The sequence below is a fragment of the Mustela putorius genome, unplaced genomic scaffold (genome assembly GCF_011764305.1).
Source record: "Mustela putorius furo isolate JIRA1106 unplaced genomic scaffold, ASM1176430v1.1 tig00001149_pilon_pilon_pilon, whole genome shotgun sequence".
Classification (NCBI taxonomy): Eukaryota; Metazoa; Chordata; class Mammalia; order Carnivora; family Mustelidae; genus Mustela; species Mustela putorius.
The window spans coordinates 254,047-273,536 of record NW_025421595.1 but is presented as its reverse complement, the minus strand read 5'-3'; the positions used below and the strand labels follow the sequence as shown (position 1 = coordinate 273,536).

The 19,490-nt window shown below is 37.0% G+C and overlaps 1 protein-coding gene across 7 annotated transcripts in view; it reads left to right on the top strand.

Annotated features, from left to right (window-relative positions):
- Positions 1-19,490, top strand: part of LOC123394021 (zinc finger X-chromosomal protein-like) — a 61,246-nt gene that overhangs the window by 26,618 nt on the left and 15,138 nt on the right. For 3 of the 7 annotated variants that reach the window (XM_045087450.1, XM_045087456.1, XM_045087451.1), the window contains 3 exons: positions 9,052-9,119; positions 9,726-9,814; positions 16,044-16,613. In XM_045087450.1, the coding sequence (XP_044943385.1) occupies positions 9,754-9,814; positions 16,044-16,613 (631 nt within the window). In that variant the 5' untranslated portion in view covers positions 9,052-9,119; positions 9,726-9,753. Of the gene's footprint in view, positions 1-8,778; positions 9,120-9,725; positions 9,815-14,439; positions 14,496-16,043; positions 16,614-19,490 lie in introns of those variants that run through there. The other 4 variants (XM_045087454.1, XM_045087453.1, XM_045087452.1 and 1 more) reach the window with 3 other exon arrangements.

Sequence of the window (19,490 nt, the reverse complement as noted above, 5' to 3'; positions counted from 1 at the left end):
TGCTATAAGCGATGGGAGGAGACAGAGTAGCAAAGAGATGTGAAGGTGGGAAGAAAACTATTGTCACTTAAAAAAAAAAAACTGAGGAAGGAGAGAATTCAAAATTGACGAAATTAGCTCTCAAACTTCAGTAGAAATGCCAAGGAGGATGAGTTGAGAAAAATGTTATTCTTCAGGTTTAACCCTCCCTCTGCCTTCTGGGTTTATTGAGATATGATTGACATAAAATTAAGTCAGTTTAAGGTTATGGTGAGATAACTTGATAATGTGTTTATGTTGTGAAATTATTACTTTAGTAAGCTTAGTTAACATTTCTATGTTCATCACTTGAATATGTGATTTTTAAATTTGTGATGAGAAAACATTAGTATTTACTCTCAGCAGCCTTCCTCAGATTCCATATATGTCACAATTGGCAGGATTTCTTCCCTTTTCATAACTGAATGACATACTGTTGAATATATATAAAGCACATTTTGCCTGTTCATCAATTGATGGACACTTAAATATCTGGGCTGTTGTATCTAACACTTTAATGTAAAAAGGACAGCAGATATCTCTTTGGTATAATGATCTCATTTCTTCTGGATATATAAAGCCACACTGGGATTGTTGGATCATATGGTAATTTTAATTTTTGAGGGGGCCCCATACTATTTACCATAGTGGTTATACCAGTTTACATTCTTACCACAGTATACAAGGAAGTGTTTCCTTTCCTCCGTATTCCTGTCATCTCTTTTTTTTTTCTTGATAATAGCCATTGTAACAGATATGACAGGATTATCTTATTGTGGTTTTTATTTCCATTTGCCTCTCTAGTGATGTTGTACATGTACATGTACCACTTATATGTCTTTAACAAAATGTCAGTTTCTTTGTCTGTTTTCCAGTTAGATTGTTTTACATGGGTATTTTTTTACTTTTGACTAGTATGAGTTATTGTGTGTATGTGTGTGAGAGTGTGTGTGTGTGTGTATTTGGATATTAGCTCCTTACCAGATTTTTATTTGCAAGCATTTTCTTCAGTTCCATAGGTTGCCATTTATGTTCATGTTTCATGTTAAAGGACTGGTGCATAGGGCGCCTGGGTGGCTCAGTGGGTTAAGCCTATGCCTTCGGCTCAGGTCATGATCTCAGGGACCTGGGATCGAGCCCCGCATCAGGCTCTCTGCTCGGCGGGGAGCCTGCTTCCCTCTCTCTCTCTGCCTGCCTCTCTGCCTACTTGTGATCTCTGTCTGTCAAATAAATAAATAAATCTTAAAAAAAAAAAAAAGACTGGTGGAGAAGCTTTTTAGTTTCATATATCCCATTTGTTTATTTTGGCTTTTTTTGTTTGTGCCCCTTTTTTTTTTCTTTTGGTAATACCATTTTTAAGTCCAGTGTCAAAGACCAATGTCAGTGTCCTTTTTTGCTCTAGAAGTTTTAGGATTTCAGGGCTTCATTTATTTATTTATTTATTTATTTATTTATTTGACAGAGATCACAAGTAGGCAGAGAGGCAGGCAGAGAGGGGTGGGGAGAAGCAGGCTCCCTGCTGAGCAGAGAGCCTGATGGGGGGCTCGATCCCAGGACCCTGGGATCATGACCTGAGCTGAAGGCTTAACCCACTGAGCCACCCAGGTACTTCGATTTCAGGGCTTCTATTTAAGTCTTCAGTCCATTTCAAGTTAATTTTTGGGAATGGTATAAGATAGGAGTCCTGTTTCACTCCTCACATGTGATCATCTAGTTTTTTCTACAGTATTTGAAGAGACGGTCCTTACCCTATGGAGTATTGTTGCCTCCCTTCTACATTGTTACTTGACTGCGCGAGTTGCTTTCTGGGCTCTTGATTCTTGAGTGATTCGAAAGAAATTTCAGAATTGTTTTTTCTGTTACTGTGACAGTTACCATTGGAAATTAATAGAATTTCATTGAACCCAAAGGTGGCTTTGGGCCATATAGACATTTTGTAATATAATTCTTCCTGTACATTAACACGTATCTTTGCTTCTTTTTTTACTTATAAAAATGCTAATTCTTTGTGCTTTTTTTTAATAAAGATTTTATTTAATCATTTGAGAGAGAATATGAGCCATGGGGAGGGCCACTGGGAGAGGGAGAAGCACATTTTGTGCCCAGCGTGCAGCCTGACTCAGGCCTGGACTTGGGGCTTGATCCCTGATCCCAGACCCTGAGATCATGACGTGAGCTGAGGTCAAATGCTTAACCAGCTGAGCCACCTAGGCACCCCATATCTTTGATTTATTTTGTCTTCAATTTATTTTATCAACTTGTACTTTGTACTACTACTTTTTCCCTCTTTTTTTTTATTCTGTTATAAATAGTATTGTTTTTGCTATTCATTTTTCAGATAGTACATTGTTTTGTTTTTTTTTTTTAAAGATTTTACTTATTTATTTGACAGAGAGGGACCACAAGCAGGCAGAGAGGCAGGCAGAGAAAGAAGGGGGAAGCAGGTTTCTTGCTGAGCAGAGAGCCTGATGTGGGGCTCGATCCCAGGATCCTGAGTTCATGACCGGAGCCGAAGGCAGAGGCTTAACCCACTCAGCCACCCAGGCGCCCCTTCAGATAGTACATTATTAATGAATAGAAACCTAAATGATTTTTGTACTTTGATTTTGTATCCTGTTTCACCGTGCTGATTAGATCTAACAGGGTTTTTGTTTTTACTTTTTATAATACACAAAAAATTGTATCTTCTGCAATATAAATAGCTTTACTTTTCTCTAATTCCAATTTTCTCTCCTTTTTTAAAATTATTTGAGAGAGTACATGAGCATGGGGGAGGGACAGAGGGAAAAGAGACACCTTGCTGAGCAGGGAGCCAGATGTCAGGCTTCATCCCAGGAACCTGGGATCATGACCTGAGCCAAAGGCAGATGCTTCACTGCTCAGCCATCCAAATGCCCCTTTTATTACAATTCTGATGCTTTTTATTTTTTTCATCTTAACCTAATTGATTTAGCTAGGAATTCTAGTACTATGTTGAATGGAGGGTTAATTGTTGGCATTTTTATGCCTAATCACTGAGAAGAATCTTTTTAGTATTGCACCACTGAAGATACTAGTTGTGGACTTGGTGTGTATGATTTTTTTTTTCAAGGATATTCTTTTTTTTTTTTTTAATTTTTTATAAACATATATTTTTATCTTCAGGGGTACAGGTCTGTGAATCACCAGGTTTACGGTGTGTATGATTTTTTTTTTTTTTTTAGATTTATTTATTTATTTATTTGACAGAGAGAGATCACAAGTAGGCAGAGAGGCAGGAAGAGAGGCAGGCAGAGAGAGAGGAGGAAGCAGGCTCCCTGCCGAGCAGAGAGCCCGATGTGGGACTCGATCCCAGGACCCTGAGATCATGACCTGAGCTGAAGGCAGTGTCTTAACCCACTGAGCCACCCAGGCGCCCCGTGTGTATGATTTTTATCCTCCAATTTTTAATGTGGTGTGGTGTATCATATTAATTGACTTTTTTATGTTGAGACATCCTTGGATCCCAAGGATTAGATAACATTTTTATGGTTTATAATCCTTTTAATGTGCTGTTAAATTCAGTTTGCTAGAATTTTATTGAGAAATTTCTCATTTGAATATACATCAGGGGTAAAGAAAGGTCTGTAGTTTCCCCTTTCTTGTTTTGTCCTTATTTAGCTTAACATGAGGGTGACAGTGGCCTTGCAAAATGAGTTTGGGAATGTTCTCTTAAGCTTTTTGGAAGAGTTTGAGGACCGATGTTAATTTTTCTTTCTTAATGCTCAGTAGAATTTGTCTACCCAAACCATCTGGTCCTGGACTTTTCTGTGTTGGGAGGTTTTATTTACTGGATCAGTCTCCTTAGTTGTACTTGGTCGTTTTAGACTTCAGGCTTTAGTCTTAGGAAAGTGTATGTATATATGTGTGTGTCTAGGGCTGTATACCTTTCTTGCTGGTTTTGTTTTCTGGATATTTTGTAGTTCCTTGTTACTTTTTTCCTGTTTTGTGGCTTTCCTTTGGCAGCTGATTCTTTTCAATATTGGTAAGCTTTCATTCTGTTAATCTTTTGTATCTACTGTAGTTTTTTGTTTCGTGTTTAAGATCTGATAATCTATTTTAAACTGCTAAAGGGGCACCTCAAAGCTCAATCAGTGTAATGTCAATAAACTGATAAAAACTTACACTGATGGCTTATGGAAACTATCCATAGTTTGTTGTCACTGTTACCTTTTTCATATTGTGTATTGAGTAACAGACTGTAGCTGTAGTTATTTTTAATACTTTGTCCTTTAACTTCTATTAGAGTTAATAATTTTTCAGATTTTGAGCATTTTACTGAACTACATTGTATATTCATGCTTTTGTACTATTAATTGCCTGTTACTAATGACCTATTGATTACTTTCATTTTGGCCTAAAGAATTCCTTTTAGCATTTCTTGTGAGAGATCTGGAGGGCATTGAACTCCCTAAGTTTTTATTTATTAAGGCAAGCCTTTATCTTTCTTTCATTTCTAAAGTACAATTTGGCTAGTTATGTATTCTTGGTTGGTAATTTTTTTTCGCACTATAAATGTAGTATTGTAACCTCTCTAACTTGCAGTATTTCTGCTGATTAAAAAAAAAGAAAAGTCCGCTTAAGGCCTATTTGAGGTTCCCTTATGTAAGTGAATTTTTTTGTCTGTTCTGCTTTTACAGTCCTTTCTCTTTAATTTTAGACAGTTGTATTATGTCTTGGAGAAGATTGGGGTTGAAATTAATGTGTTTTGGTTTTTTTTTTAAAGATTTTATATATTTATTTGACAGAGATCACAATTAGACAGAGAGGCAGGCAGAGAGAGAGGAGGAAGCAGGTTGCCAGCAAAGTGGAGAGCCCGACGTGGGTCTCGATCCCAGGACCCTGGGATCATGACTGGAGCTGAAGGCAGAGCCTTAAACCCTTAAACCTGAGCCACCCAGGTCCCCTAATATGGGTTTTTATGACCTTCTTAAACTTGTATCCACTCGCAGGTATTATTTTTCTGATTTTGTTGACTTTCTTTTTTTTTTTTTCTTTTAAGATTTATTTATTTATTTGACAGATCACAGATAGGCAGAGAGGGAGGCAGGGAGTGGGGGTAGGGGGAAGCAGATTCCTGGCTGAGCAGAGAGCCCTACGCAAGCAGGTACCAGGACCCTGAGATCATGACCTGAGGTGAAGGCAGAGGCTTTAACCCACTGAGCCACCCACGCACCCCCACTTTGTGTTTTCTTGTAGCTTACTGAATTTTCTTAAAATAACTGTTTTAATTACTTTATGATAAATTGCAGATCTTCATGACCTTGGAGTTGATTAATAGAAAATTATTGTGTTCCCTTGATGAGGTTCTGTATCTTTGATTTTTCATATTCCTTGAAGTCTTACATTGTTGTCGTCACATTTGAGAATGTCATCTCTAGTCTTTACTTCTTGGTGGCCTTGGTAGAGAAGTACCTTCTTTAGCCCTGTTAGGAATTCAGGCTGCTTCATTTCTTTTCAGTGGATATGCCTGCTCCATAATTGTTACTGCCCTTTTTTTTTTTTACCGCCAGAAATCTTAATTTTGTGCTTCTCTCAGTCCTGTAAAGTGAGGCTGGGTACTGATGGTCTCAGGTTTGCTTTTCCTAGAAAAGGAGGTGCTGAATCCTCAAGTTTGTTTGGTTTCTCCCAGTGTTACTAGTCAAGCTTGCTCTTAGAGCAGTACACACACAGGTAGCCATGGGATGGGGGCATATGCAGGTAAGCCAAATAGACGTGGGAGTGTCCTTGGGCTAGTTGGTAGAATCCACAGGCAAGGTGTCTCCAGCATCTTGTGGGTAAGTTCCTTGATGGAATTTTGAAGCAGTTAGCAGATTGCATGCCATTTGTACCCTCCTTCCAAGAGCCCGCCTGTTCTTAGTATCATGCTTTTTGCTCCCTAGTCATGAAGCACAGTTCAGTAGTCTGGATAGGATAAGAAAAATGGGCCTCTGGTGGTGTCCAGCACAGCTAGGGAATCCAGGCACTCACAGGCTTTTATTTTCTCCCTAAGGAGGAGACACAGGCCTGGCAGGGCTTTCTTCTTGCGGAGTTGTGCTGCCTAAGAGGAGGGGTGATTTGAGTGAAGTGAAACTATTCCTCTCACTCGTTCCATTTCATTCAGTCTCCATTTTCTTTTTTTTCCCCTCCGGATCGCTCTAACTTTTCCACTGGACTCTTAGACTCCACTCTCATCTCTTGGTGTTTTTGAAGGCAAGGACAGTAGAAAAATCTTACTCCAGCATGACAATCCAGTTTGAATTTTACTGAGCTAATGAGATTGATTCTGGGGATACTTGAAGATACTTAAAGTACTAAATCATTTTTATTCCATCCTTAACTGGTATAATTTCATGTTGTTTTACTTAATTTTGTTTATAGAATTATTAAATTTTGTCCTTTCATATGGTATTTTTTGAAAATGGGAAAAGAAGTAAAAAGCCAGAGAGTTTGGGGAGAGAAAACAGTGACAACTTATTTAGACCAATAATATTTTCCATTTTTTTGTAGTAAAAAATATTTACTAATGTAATCTTTTTTTTCTTTTTTAATATAGCCTTATGTTGTCTTTTTTGTTTTAAGATTTTATTTATTTATTTGACAGAGATCACAAGTAGGCAAAGAGGCAGGCAGAGGGAAAGGAGGAAGCAGGCTCCCTGTGGAGCAGAGAGCCAGATGCGGGGCTTGATCCCAGAACCCTGGGATCATGACCTGAGCCAAAGACAGAGGCTTAACCCACTGAGCCACCCAGGTGCCCCAAACAGTAGTATTTCTTGAAATGAATTGGATAGTTCTGAGAGATGACATTGTTTGGAAATTATATAAACTTAATCAAGTAGAAGAAAACCAAAACCAAGTAAAGGTCTTACGGAGACCCAAATCTATGTTAGGTATATGTTTGGGTGAATGACGAAAGAGACAGAAACAGATTTGGGGTGGTGGTAGAGAGGAGGGAAAGTTGACTAAAGGGAAAATATGAGGATAATGCAAAGAGTAGTTAGGATTAGATATTAGAGAACTGTCAGCTAAGAAGCTTGAATTTTATTTGGAATGAACAGGAAGCTGTTAAAACATTTATCAATATAGACCTGACAACATTTAAATTATGCTTTAGAATTTTTTTTTTTTTTTTTTTTGTATGAGCCAAAATGAAGTCACTTTTTTTTTAAAGGCTTTTTGAAAAATGAACAAATAATGTATTGTTTGCTTCAGGGGTTCAGGTCTGTGAATCACCAGTGTTACACCAATCAGAGCACTCACCATAGCACATACCCTCCCAATGTCCATAACCCAGCCACCCTTTCCCTCGCCCCTACCCCCTCAGGAGCCCTCAGGTTGTTTCCTGAGATATAGAGTATCTTGTGGTTTGTCTCCCTGCCAATCCCATCTTGTTTCATTTTTTCCCTCACTACCCCACCCTAACCCCTTGCCCTTGCCTCTCAAATTTCTCATATCAGAGAGATCATATGATAACTGTCTTTCTGATTACTTACAGAAAATTCATTTTTACATGTGTTAAAATTTACCCATTGTGTCTTAATTAGATACAGTAGAGTATCAGATATGAAAGTGATTCCTTTTTTTTTTTTTTAAGATTTTATTTATTTATTTGACAGACAGAGATCACAAGCAGGCAGACAGGCAGGCAGAGAGAGGGAGAGGAGGAAGCAGGCTCCCTGCAGAGCAGAGAGCCCAATGTGGGACTCGATCCCAGGACCCTGAGATCATGACCTGAGCTGAAGGCAGCGGCTTAACCCACTGAGCCACCCAGGCACCCTGAAAGTGATTGTCTTGAAGAAAGAGGTTTATGGGGCATCTGCCTGGCTGAGTTGGTTAAGCAGCTGTCTGGAACCCCACATTAGGCTCCCTGCTCAGTGGGGAGTCTACTTCTCCCTCTGCCTATTATCCCACTTTTGCGTGTGCTCTCTTTCTCAAATAAATAGTTTTTTTTTTTAAAAAAGAGGCTTATACTCAAAACCATGAGAAGAGAAAGAGTGAGGAATGTCATACGGTGAAGGAGCAAAAGGGAAGGACTATAATTAGTTAGGAGATGGGACCTTTATTAGGTAGGAATAGGCAAGGTATGGTAGATACGCTAAATTTAAGATTGGATAGTTCAAATAATTTCCAATCTTATTTTATGGTAGGAGAAATATTGACTTGGTATGTAAAGTTGGTGTTTGAGTATGTGGCTCTGATTGGTTAATTAGTATTCTGATGGTGCACTTACGGGGAACATTTGCTGTCTATAGGATTTAACAAGCCCTAGAAATAGCTGTGTCTCTTCCAGATCAAGGCCCCAAATGACAAAGCAAGAAGAATACAGAAAATAAGAAGTTATTGTCAGTACACTGCATTACTTGAAATTTTAACAGATGTACATTTTGTGTGTCATTAGCAAAAGTTATAAAGATTATAAACTAATAGCCCTTTTGACGGTGAGTTCGAAAGTGAGAAAGTGAAGTTAAGAAAACCTGTTAGGAAGCTTAGCTAATACTCCTAACATAAGTAAATCATGGCCCCTGATGTCTTTTTGTTCCTTTTGCTTACTTGCTTTGGCATATATTTGTTTTTTTGTTTTTTTGTGGGTTTTTTTTTTTAAGATCTTATTAATTTATTTGACAGAGACACAGCAAGAGAGGGAACCCAAGCTGGGGGTAGTGAGAGAGGGAGAAACAGTTTTCCCACTGAGGAGGGAACCCTGATGGGAAGCTCATGACTTGAGCCAAAGGCAGATACTTAACCCACTGAGCCATCCAGGCGCCCCGTATTTATTTATATTTTAACTTTTTTTGTAAATTGGTTGTTTCTCCTGCCCTCCGTAAGGCAGATTCAGTATATGACCCTCAACACTTCTTTATTTACTATAATTTGAGACAGGGAAAGAAAAAGGGAGAACAGGGAGGAGGGAAAGAGAAAAGGAGTAAGAGGGAAACAGCATGTACACACAAGTCCTGTTTATATTTTCAGGTATTATTTAGATGGCACTTTCATTTTACTTTGTTCAAAGATAAATTTATTTTTTACCTTTTGTAGCTGGTACCAATTCACCTGTGGCCTGGAGAATCTAAATATACTGTGAGAATTATTTCTGCAGTCAGAAGGTCAGTTAAGATAGGTCATTGTAAGCTACACAGAAATCTCCAAAGAATATCAAGAATTGTTACAGATTTTGTATTTTTACCATTTTGTAATGAGGGAAAGATTGCAGACTACATTAAATTTAAAAGTACAATAAAATCTTGCTGAAATTCCCCCTAAACAAAATATATTAAGGTGACTCTCAAAGAGTTGTTGGATTGCGGGTAGAGAGGAGGTAAGAGGGAGTCATCTGGGGTATGAGCAGTGTTCTGTATCCCAGTCTGAACAATGCTAATATAATTTTAAATATACATTTATTTGTATACATATTTATATATGTAAATTATTAAGCAGAACAATTAAGATTTGTTCACTTTATATAACTTATGCTGTAATTAAACAAACAAAAATCCCCAAACACTCTCAACCTGTTTAATTGCACTTTCATACATTAAATGATAGAGCTGCTTATACATCACTGGAAATCAGTATGTTCCCTTTTATTTTACATTGATAAGTTTTTGGTAAATTAAGAAACTCGAGGATTTCAGAAATGTAAAGATCATGATGACATTTTAAGTATGTGACTAATATAATTAATATTTGGTATACTTTATTTCCTGGCTTAGGAGCTGTGACTAATGAGAATCAAAGGCCATGGATGAAGATGAACTTGAATTGCAGCCACAAGAGCCAAACTCCTTTTTTGATGGAATAGGTATATCTATAGATAAATTATTGGGTTGTTCCACTTCCCATCTGCCAGATTTGGAGTTTGCTTATCAAGAGGATGAATTGCTAGATCCTACACTGATTCATACTTAGGTATCTTGTTATCCTGTCAGAATCCCATAGGCAGCTCATACTCGTGTCAGTAACTGCATCAGTATCAAAAAAATTACTGTTGTCTTGTTATTCTCATTTTCCCTAGTTATACTATTAAATTCTCTAGTTCTTTCATAAACATTCAAACTTTGGCTGGACTTCGTTCCCTGTGTTTTTCTTCTTATGGATTGTTAGCCAGGACCACTTTTTGTTTCTTGAGGCTGCCCACATTCCCTTTCTTATTTTACGTGTCATTTCCTCTAGCAACAGTGAGTTGAGTCTCTGTCATGTTTAAATCTTCTGGCATTCCTATTCACAACACATCTGACTCTAGCCAGAAGCTTATCCAGAGTAATCTACATTTTATCTGCTCTTATATCTATAACTTTAATTAGATGTCCAAGACTTTTTAACTATGTCACATAACATATTTCAAGGTCCAGAGATAAGGGGGTGCTTTGGTGACTTAGTGGATTAAGCCTCCACCTTTGGCTCAGGACATGATTTCAGGGTCCTGGAATCAAGCTCCATATTGGGCTCTCGCTCAGCAGGGAGCCTGCTACCCCCTCTCTCTGCCTGCCTCTCTGCCTACTTGTGATCTCTCTCTCTGTCAAATAAATAAATAATGTCTTTTTTAAAAACTTCAGATTTTAGGGTTTGGATATCTTTGGGAGACCATTCTGCCTACCACTGTCTACATTTATGTTCCTCCCATGGTAAAATTCACTCTTTTGAGGTTTTCACTTAATATCCAAAATTCTCATCTAAAATTAAGCAGTCCAGCTGCATCCCATAGGTTATAGAATGTTGTGTTTTCTTTTCCTTTGTTTTTTTTTTTGTTTTTAAGATGTTATTTATTTAGTGACAGTGAGAGACACAGTGAGAGAGGGAACACAGGCGGGGGAATGGGAGAGGGAGAAGCAGGCTTCCCATGGAGTAGGGAGTCCAATGTGGGACGTGATCCCAGCATCCTAGGATCATGACCTGAGCTGAAGGCACATGCTTAATGACTGAGCCACCCAAGCTCCCCTCTTTTCCTTTTGTTTTGAGACGTATTTTGATTTGCTATTTGATTTATTTGGCCCATTGCTTGTATAGTATATGTTGTTTAACATTCACATACTAAATATTTTAATATTTGCCAAAAAGAAGAGAAATGAAGCAACTCAGAAATCTCATAGCATCTAAATCAGGGACCCATAACACTCTGGGTGTAGTCCAGTAAGTACAAGTTCTGAAGCATAATTCTTCTTCCTCATGGATTTACAAAGCCAGAGAAGGTTTCTGTTCCCATTGTGAGTGGTAGTGCAGTTTTGAATATTCTGGTTACAACAGGTTGAAAAGGAAGATAAATGGGTCTGTAGTTTTATTAACTTGCTCTGCACCTAGAATTTGGAAGTCCAGCTGTTCTTTTTTTTTTTTTTTAAGATTTTATTTATTTATTTGACAGACAGAGATCACAAGTAGGCAGAGAGGCAGGCAGAGAGAGAGAGGGAAGCAGGCTCCCTGCTGAGCAGAGAGCCCGATGCGGGACTCGATCCCAGGACCCTGAGATCATGACCTGAGCTGAAGGCAGCAGCTTAACCCACTGAGCCACCCAGGCACCCAGTCCAGCTGTTCTTAATAAGATACTTTCTCTATCCCTTTCAGTCCACACTCCCAAATTTTCTTTCTTTCTTTTTTTTTTTTTTTGTAAAGATTTTATTTGTCAGAGAGAGAGCGAGCGAGAGCAAGCATAGGTAGACAGAGTGGAAGGCAGAGTCAGAGGGAGAAGCAGGCTTCCTGTGGAGCAAGGAGCCCGATGTGGGACTCGATCCCAGGACCCTGAGATCATGACCTGAGCTGAAGGCAGCAGCTTAACCCACTGAGCCACCCAGGCACCCAGTCCAGCTGTTCTTAATAAGATACTTTCTCTATCCCTTTCAGTCCACACTCCCAAATTTTCTTTCTTTCTTTTTTTTTTTTTTGTAAAGATTTTATTTATTTGTCAGAGAGAGAGCGAGCGAGAGCAAGCATAGGTAGACAGAGTGGAAGGCAGAGTCAGAGGGAGAAGCAGGCTTCCTGTGGAGCAAGGAGCCCGATGTGGGACTCGATCCCAGGACGCTGGGATCATGACCTGAGCCAAAGGCAGCTGCTTAACCAACTGAGCCACCCAGACATCCCCCAAATTTTCTTTTTTTAATTTTTTAAAGAATTTTGTGTATCTCCTGGGTCGTGAGAATTTACTTCATTAGACAAGACTCTCATCTATATACCTTTCAGAGATAAAGCATTTCTTCTTGGAGATGGGTGAGGCACAGTGCTCTTAAGCCCCTTAGGCTAAGTACTGTAGTTTGATTAAAGGTATCTGTGAGGCACACTATTAATGACTTAAAAGAGATATTAAATGAGTGCATTTTCAGACCTACTGATCTTCAGGGAAGAGTCATAGAGCCATACATAGCATGCTTTTGTTCTAGAATTTTCTTGCCTGAAATTTTAATTTTTTTTTCCTTTTTGCCATTTGTACAGGCTAAAAATTTGTACAGGTTTCAAATCCTGTTACTTTTTTGTTTCAATTTAACTTTATTTTTCTTGATTTTTTTATAAGCATCAAGAAGAAACAAGGCCACAACTTCAACACTGCTGAAATCTCCTTTCTCCTTGACTGAGTTCATCATTAAGTTACACTTTTCACATAACTGTCGTATACAGTCAAAACCTATAATATATAGGTAGTATATCTGTCAAAACCTGTAACTAAGATATTCCTTTCTTCCATTAACATGTTTCTTACTTCTTTTTGAGCCCTTGCTAGCAGAGTTTTTATAGTCTGGATTTCTGTTAACAGTCTGTGCATGGTGACTTTGATATTCTTTGAGTTTGTGTAGGATTTCTCTACTTTGGTCATTTCTTCTGAGTTCTTACTAGTTTGAGTTGTTAGCATCCATATTTCTACTAGGGGTCTATTCAAGAGAATATTCCATTCTAAAGTCAGTTTGCATTTTTTGGCATTTGTATAGGAGCAGTCCATTCTCTGGTACCAAAACCTGATTTATTTCTGTTACAACACCGAAAGTTCAACAAGTTTAGTATTCTAAATCAATAAAATTGTCTCACAGTTTATTTGGGTTAAAAGTCTATGATGGCTATCCGTTTTGGATTTCATATGGCTATATTAAAGGTGTGAACAGGGTATTATTCCTTTCTGGGACTTTGGCTATGATTCTGCTTCTAAAATAATTGAGGTGATTAGCTGAATTCACTTCCTTAAATGTAGGCCTGAAGTCCCCATTTCATGGATAGCGGTCAACTGCGGGCTGTCTTGGCTCCTTGCCACTGCTTTGTTCCTTCTCATACTTTCCATGTAGTTCCTACAGCAACAGTGAATTAAGTCTCTCAAAATTAAAACTCTGCTTCAACTCTGATACTACCTGGGAAAGTTTTGCTTTAAGAGTTTGTGTGATCTGATTGGACTCACTCAAATTTTCAGTATAAGATTTATGACTTTAATTGTATCTGTAAAAACCTTCTGGCATAAACCATAATGTGACATATTCATAGTTCCAGTGATGGGAGTGTGGACATCTTGCAGGGTGGATAGGGTGGAGTGGGTGGGTAAGGAAATCTACCTATCACCACTGCTCGTAGCAGTTCCTATCACTTGGGCCTAAGCACTGTTATCTCATTTTAAACCTGTAATACTAGAGCTATTTTCCAGGCTCCCAGTTTTCTTCTTTTATCTACTACTCCAGTAGCATACTCATCCTAATGTAATACTTGGAGCATATCATTTCACTTTTTTTTTATTGTCCAGGAGATAAGTTGTAAAGCTCCTCTGTATTTTGACAGTTTTCCTGCTTTCAAACTCTGTTTCTCAAGAGGCTTTTCAGGAAGCCTATTGCATCAGCCACATAGAATGTTATTTGTTTTCCCGACTACACAAGGAAAATTTTATTTATGAAGTTCTAACAGTGGAAAAAATGAGCAACCGGATTACCCAAGGTTCTCAGTAGATTAGTATTGAAAACGATTGTACTAGATTTTATAATATAAAATTATTTACTGTTCTATTCTACTCTTGGTAATTAAAATTTTACTCACTGAATTTTATGTGATATTTTCCATATATTAAAGCAGTAGATACTGATTCTACCAAGAAACATGAGGATTTTAGTATGATTTCTAAATGCTGTGTGTGTGTGCATGCATTTGTGTTTCTTAAACAGTTTGGGGTGGTATTTTGACTCATATTTGGTGGTGTCATTTTGATGGTGGTACATGCAAAGTTAATTCTTTCTTCACTTGAACATAGTGAAGTATAAAAATGTGCTTCAGAGAGACTTATAAGTTCTTTGGAGAAAAACTCAAGGTATTTATTAGCTTAATCTTGCCACAGCAGTCTTGGGTCATGAGCTGTTTGCATTTTAGCCCTCATTATTGACACTTAATGGTGTGCATTCATCTTTGAGCAAGTCACTTAATCTGCTAGGGCCTCCTTTTTCATTGTCCTAATAATAATGAAACCTCTCATTACAGTTTTTCAGAACACTTCCCATATATTCCCATTTGATCATCACCAACAGTCCTGTGAGGTATGCATGGCAGATAATACTGTCCTCATTTTACTGACAGGAAACTGAAACTCAGAGGTTAAATGACTTGCCCAAGGTCCCAAAATGAATAAGTTCTAAATACTTCTCTCTGTCTTATACTTCTTAAGCAGTGCTCTTGCCTTTAAATGGTTCTACATTTATGTCTTGAAGATGGAATTAAAGTGATGTATTACTTGATGTGAACTATTAAATATGAAACATAAAGACAGATGATTGAAAGCAATTAATAATTCTATAGAAATGAAAAAAACATTTTATTTCTATATGTAATTCAAGTGGGCATTAACTGACTTTAAGGACTTGCTACAACTTTTATCATTCTTTGGCTTTTGTTGATCCTTTTTGTTAATTGTATTATCTGTGTTTCTCTGATGGCCTAGGCAGTGAGACACAGTCACTGAGTTAGGCACCTGCTTTAGGCCAACTTTCCTAAGTCACAACCAGGACCAATAGCTTAATTGAGTAGCTTTTTTTAGGTAAGACTTCATATTTGTTAATTTTTTGGACCAGGAGCCAAGATACCAGATTTGTTTTGTTTTATGTAATAATTTTTGTAAGAATAATTTTGTTTCTGTTCCCATTCATCTCATTCATTCAGAGTGATACTTACTGAGTACCATGTGCTGTGCAAACAATTGTGTGATCTTGGTGAAGTCATTTAATTTCACTGGGCTGCGATTGTTTCACTCCTATAGCTTTATTCTTTAGTGTGGAGTGGACTAGAAATAGTATTTCTTAAAATTGGTGAAGCTGCCTTGGGATTGGAGTGTGGGTGATGGGAGGAGGATAGATGGAGACAGTATTCTTATGAAGTTGGTATGACCCACTTCCACTAACCTCACCCTCCAGTGCTCCAGAGCAGGTTCACTTTTATCTATCCACAGAAATCTTTAATCAGCTATTGTTGCTCCTCTATAGCTTCCTAGCTCTGTTTTCATTTGCGCCCCAATTCTTTGCCTAAATTCACAATTTAATTTCTAAATATCCAGTCATATATGGTGGATACTTTTGGAACATTACACCAGCATATAGTGGCTTAATTTTAAAGAGGGAAAGAAAGAAATGGAAGGAATGAAAAGTAAGTAATAGTGTTGAAAATAAGAAAACTGACATGTATAAGAAATGTAGAAGAAAGGGAAAATGGAACAGATATGAAGGAAAATGGTTTGTTTTCTGAATTTATCTTACTTCCTTAACATTTATAATTATCCCGTAGGATTTTATTTTCCTGGAGATTTTAATGTTGATGTTCAAAAAATACTTTTCTGCGACTGCCTCACGTTTTCTGTTTCCTAGTATTTCTTAATCTGTTAATTGAGAGGGTTGAGTAGAAGCAGTTCTTGTGTTAATTTTTATCTGTTATATGAATCAAAAATAGATTCCCTTTTTATTTCCTTAATCTATTTCAGTGTTTGAGAAAACAGGATATATTTTGTTTTCTGGTAGAAATTAAATATCATTTATATCATTGAAGACAGTCATGCATGCCTACCTGAAATTTGTCATTTAATTTTTTGTTTTTTGAAGGAACTGATGCTACGCACATGGATGGTGATCAGATTGTTGTGGAAGTTCAAGAAACTGTTTTTGTTTCAGATGTTGTGGATTCAGATATAACTGTACATAACTTTGTTCCTGATGACCCAGATTCAGTTGTAATCCAAGATGTTATAGAGGATGTTGTGATTGAGGATGTTCACTGCTCAGATATCTTAGAAGAAGCAGATATATCTGAAAATGTCATTATACCTGAGCAAGTGCTTGACTCAGATGTAACTGAAGAAGTTTCTTTAGCACACTGCACGGTCCCAGATGATGTTTTAGCTTCCGACATTACTTCAGCCTCAATGTCTGTGCCAGAACATGTATTAACAAGTGATTCTATACATGTGTCTGATATTGGACATGTTGAACACATGGTTCATGATAGTGTAGTAGAAGCAGAAATCATTACTGACCCTCTGACAGCAGACGTCGTTTCAGAAGAAGTATTGGTAGCAGATTGTGCCTCTGAAGCAGTCATAGATGCCAATGGGATCCCTGTGGACCAACAAGATGATGACAAAAGCAACTGTGAGGACTACCTTATGATTTCCTGTAAGTCTTTGGGGTATAGTGATTGTCAAAGGTATTTTTGAGGTCTATCTTTTATCATATATCAGGATGACATTTTCTTTACTTAAACTTAACTAAATTAAGATAAATGTCACAGGCCTATGTGCATTATTGTCCTAGTTTTGGATCTTGTTAAGGTAAGCTGTAATTAAGAAAACTGAAGTGGTAAAAGAGTTATTTCCTTTTTTTTTTTTTAAATCACCATTCCTTTTGTAACTTATTTTTTTAGATTTTTATTTATTTTTATGACAGAGAGAGATCACAGGTAGGCAGAGAGGCAGGCAGAGAATGGGGGGAAGCAGGCTCCCTGCTGAGCAGAGAGCCTGATGCGGGGCTTGATCCCAGAACCCTGGGATCATGACCTGATCTAAAGGCAGAGGCTCAACCCACTGAGCCACCCAGGTACACCTAAAGAGTTATTTCTAATCTGAGGGTGACCTGTGCCTCAGTTGGTAAAGCATCTGACTCGTGATCTCATCTCAAGTCTTCATCTCAGGGTTGTGAGATCAGGCCTTGCATTGGGCTCCATCCCAGCCTAGAGCCTACTTTAAAAAATAAAATAAAAAAGAGATGAGGGAGGCTGGAAAGAATGAACTATTAGAAATCAGAAATAACGTGATGATGTGATTAGGCTATTACCTTATCAGAATAAATATTGAACCTAGAAAGGATTTTAGCTTGAAAAAAATCTTGTCTTTTATTGTGCAGTGACTTCTGTCCTTATTTTCTTCTATACCACTCCTCTTTGCCTGCAAAATAATGAAAAAAAAATTTTTTTTAAGATTTTATTTATTTATTTGACAGAGACCACAAGTAGGCAGAGAGGCAGAGAGAGAGGGGGAAGTAGGTTCCCTGATGAGCAGAGAGCCCGATGCGGGGCTCGATCCCAGGACCCTGAGATCATGACCTGAGCCGAAGGCAGAGGCCCAACCCACTGAGCCACCCAGGTGCCCCAATAATGAAAATATTTTTAAAAACAAATTCATTATTGGCTTTGGAACTGTGTTAGTGTAGTGTCTTGAAATAAAGTGGTCATATACATAACCATAAACACTAATTTATATAGACTTCTAGAATGATTAGAGATTTAATATCATTGGCTTTATACTCTGTTCACTGCTTCTTATTGCATATTGGCTTTCTAGATGCTGTTTACCTTCTTATCATTTAGCACATAATTAGACATAGTTTTAGTTATATAGTAGATGTCCTGATATTTCTTTTAGTAGATTCCCTGGGTGGGTGTCTCTGATCTTTCTTTTTTAGATACATTCTCTACATCAGTGAAGTTTTACTTTGTTAGATAGACCCATCATCTACCTGCTGATTTAAATAACTCCCAATTCACCTGCTTATGGGATCATTATGGTATTTGGAATCAAGTTTATCATATATAGACAAGAGTTCAATGTGTTCTTATCAGCACTACATACAAGTCTTGTTCCCTTGTGTCTTTGAGCATAGCACAGAGATTGGGTAAGTTTAGGAATAGAGTAGGTATTTATTTACCCTATATGTGATCTTATGCTTTTTATTAATTATAATTTTTTTACATCCAGCTTAACTTGATAATGTCAAGAGTCTCGTTTAATAAATGTCCATTAAATTCATTCTCTATATAAAACCTTCTTCCAAGTAGTGTTGAAGTGGCTAACAATAATTTGGTTTCGTACTTTAAAAGAGGCAGAGATGGGGGTAGAATTTATTATAAGTAATTTACGATTTAGTTTCAATACAAATTTAGAATATAAGATTTTTATAAGATAAATTTGTCCAGACATTTTAGTTTTCTTGATATCTTTGTTTCTGCCTTCTAGGAAAGATGCTTCCTCAAATGCTGTATTAGAGGGTAACTGTTTAGGATTTTTTGTTTAGTGTGAAGAGGAATTGTAGCCTGATCTGTGTTTTTGCATAATAGAGAAAACTGAGATGCTATAATTATCTATCAATATTAATGATTTTCATAGCATGAAACAAACATTTTCAGTCCTTTAATATTTTTATTCAACATGTACACCTTAAGAATTTAAACAGATGTCTGCTCTTCTCTTTAGAAATTTCAGTGAGTTATGGGCTCTACATGGCTGATAAAGTGTTTTCATAAAAGTGTTTAGAGTCCATCTCATCAAGTTTCTTCCTTCTGCAGTTCTCACTTTTATAACCGTGAAAGAATTCCATTTTTTGTTGTGTCATAGTATATCTAGACACAGGTGCTCATTATTACAGCATATCTGCTATATATCATTTTGTATTCTAGATCATACTCTTTCTTTTAAATTAGTTTTGTCTGTCTTTAGAACAAAACTAATGAATCTTACCCACTTAGATATATCCTGCAACAAACCTTGTACATATTACATGTGAATTATTCATTGAATGAACATATTTATTAACTTTATAGTTGAAATCATATGGATATCATGCCATCTAGTTTAGGTGTTTTCCTCATTTTACCTGGTATTAGTTTCTAATTAGTTGCCAGTTTTGTATTAAATGAATAAATAAAATCTTAACTTTAATATCTAATGTACAAAATCTGAGGATCAGTAGAATTTATTGTTTGTATATTGGTTTAGTAGTTACTGGAATAGAAGGGATACTAAAATACTGCACTTGTATTTTTTTATACATGTTGAAGGCATTCTCTTATTCTGTCCTAATTACTGGATATGTATGTAACATCTCTGTAAGTTCTATATCAGGTGTTGGGTTTTGTTCATAAGTTTTTAAAATCTAATAGAACACAGACTAAAATTTTGGAATTCTAAAAGTAAGTATACACAAGAAAATATTTTTGAAACATGAATAAGGATTAGGAAAAATGTCTTGATTAGGTTTTTAAAATTTGTTTTCATAAAA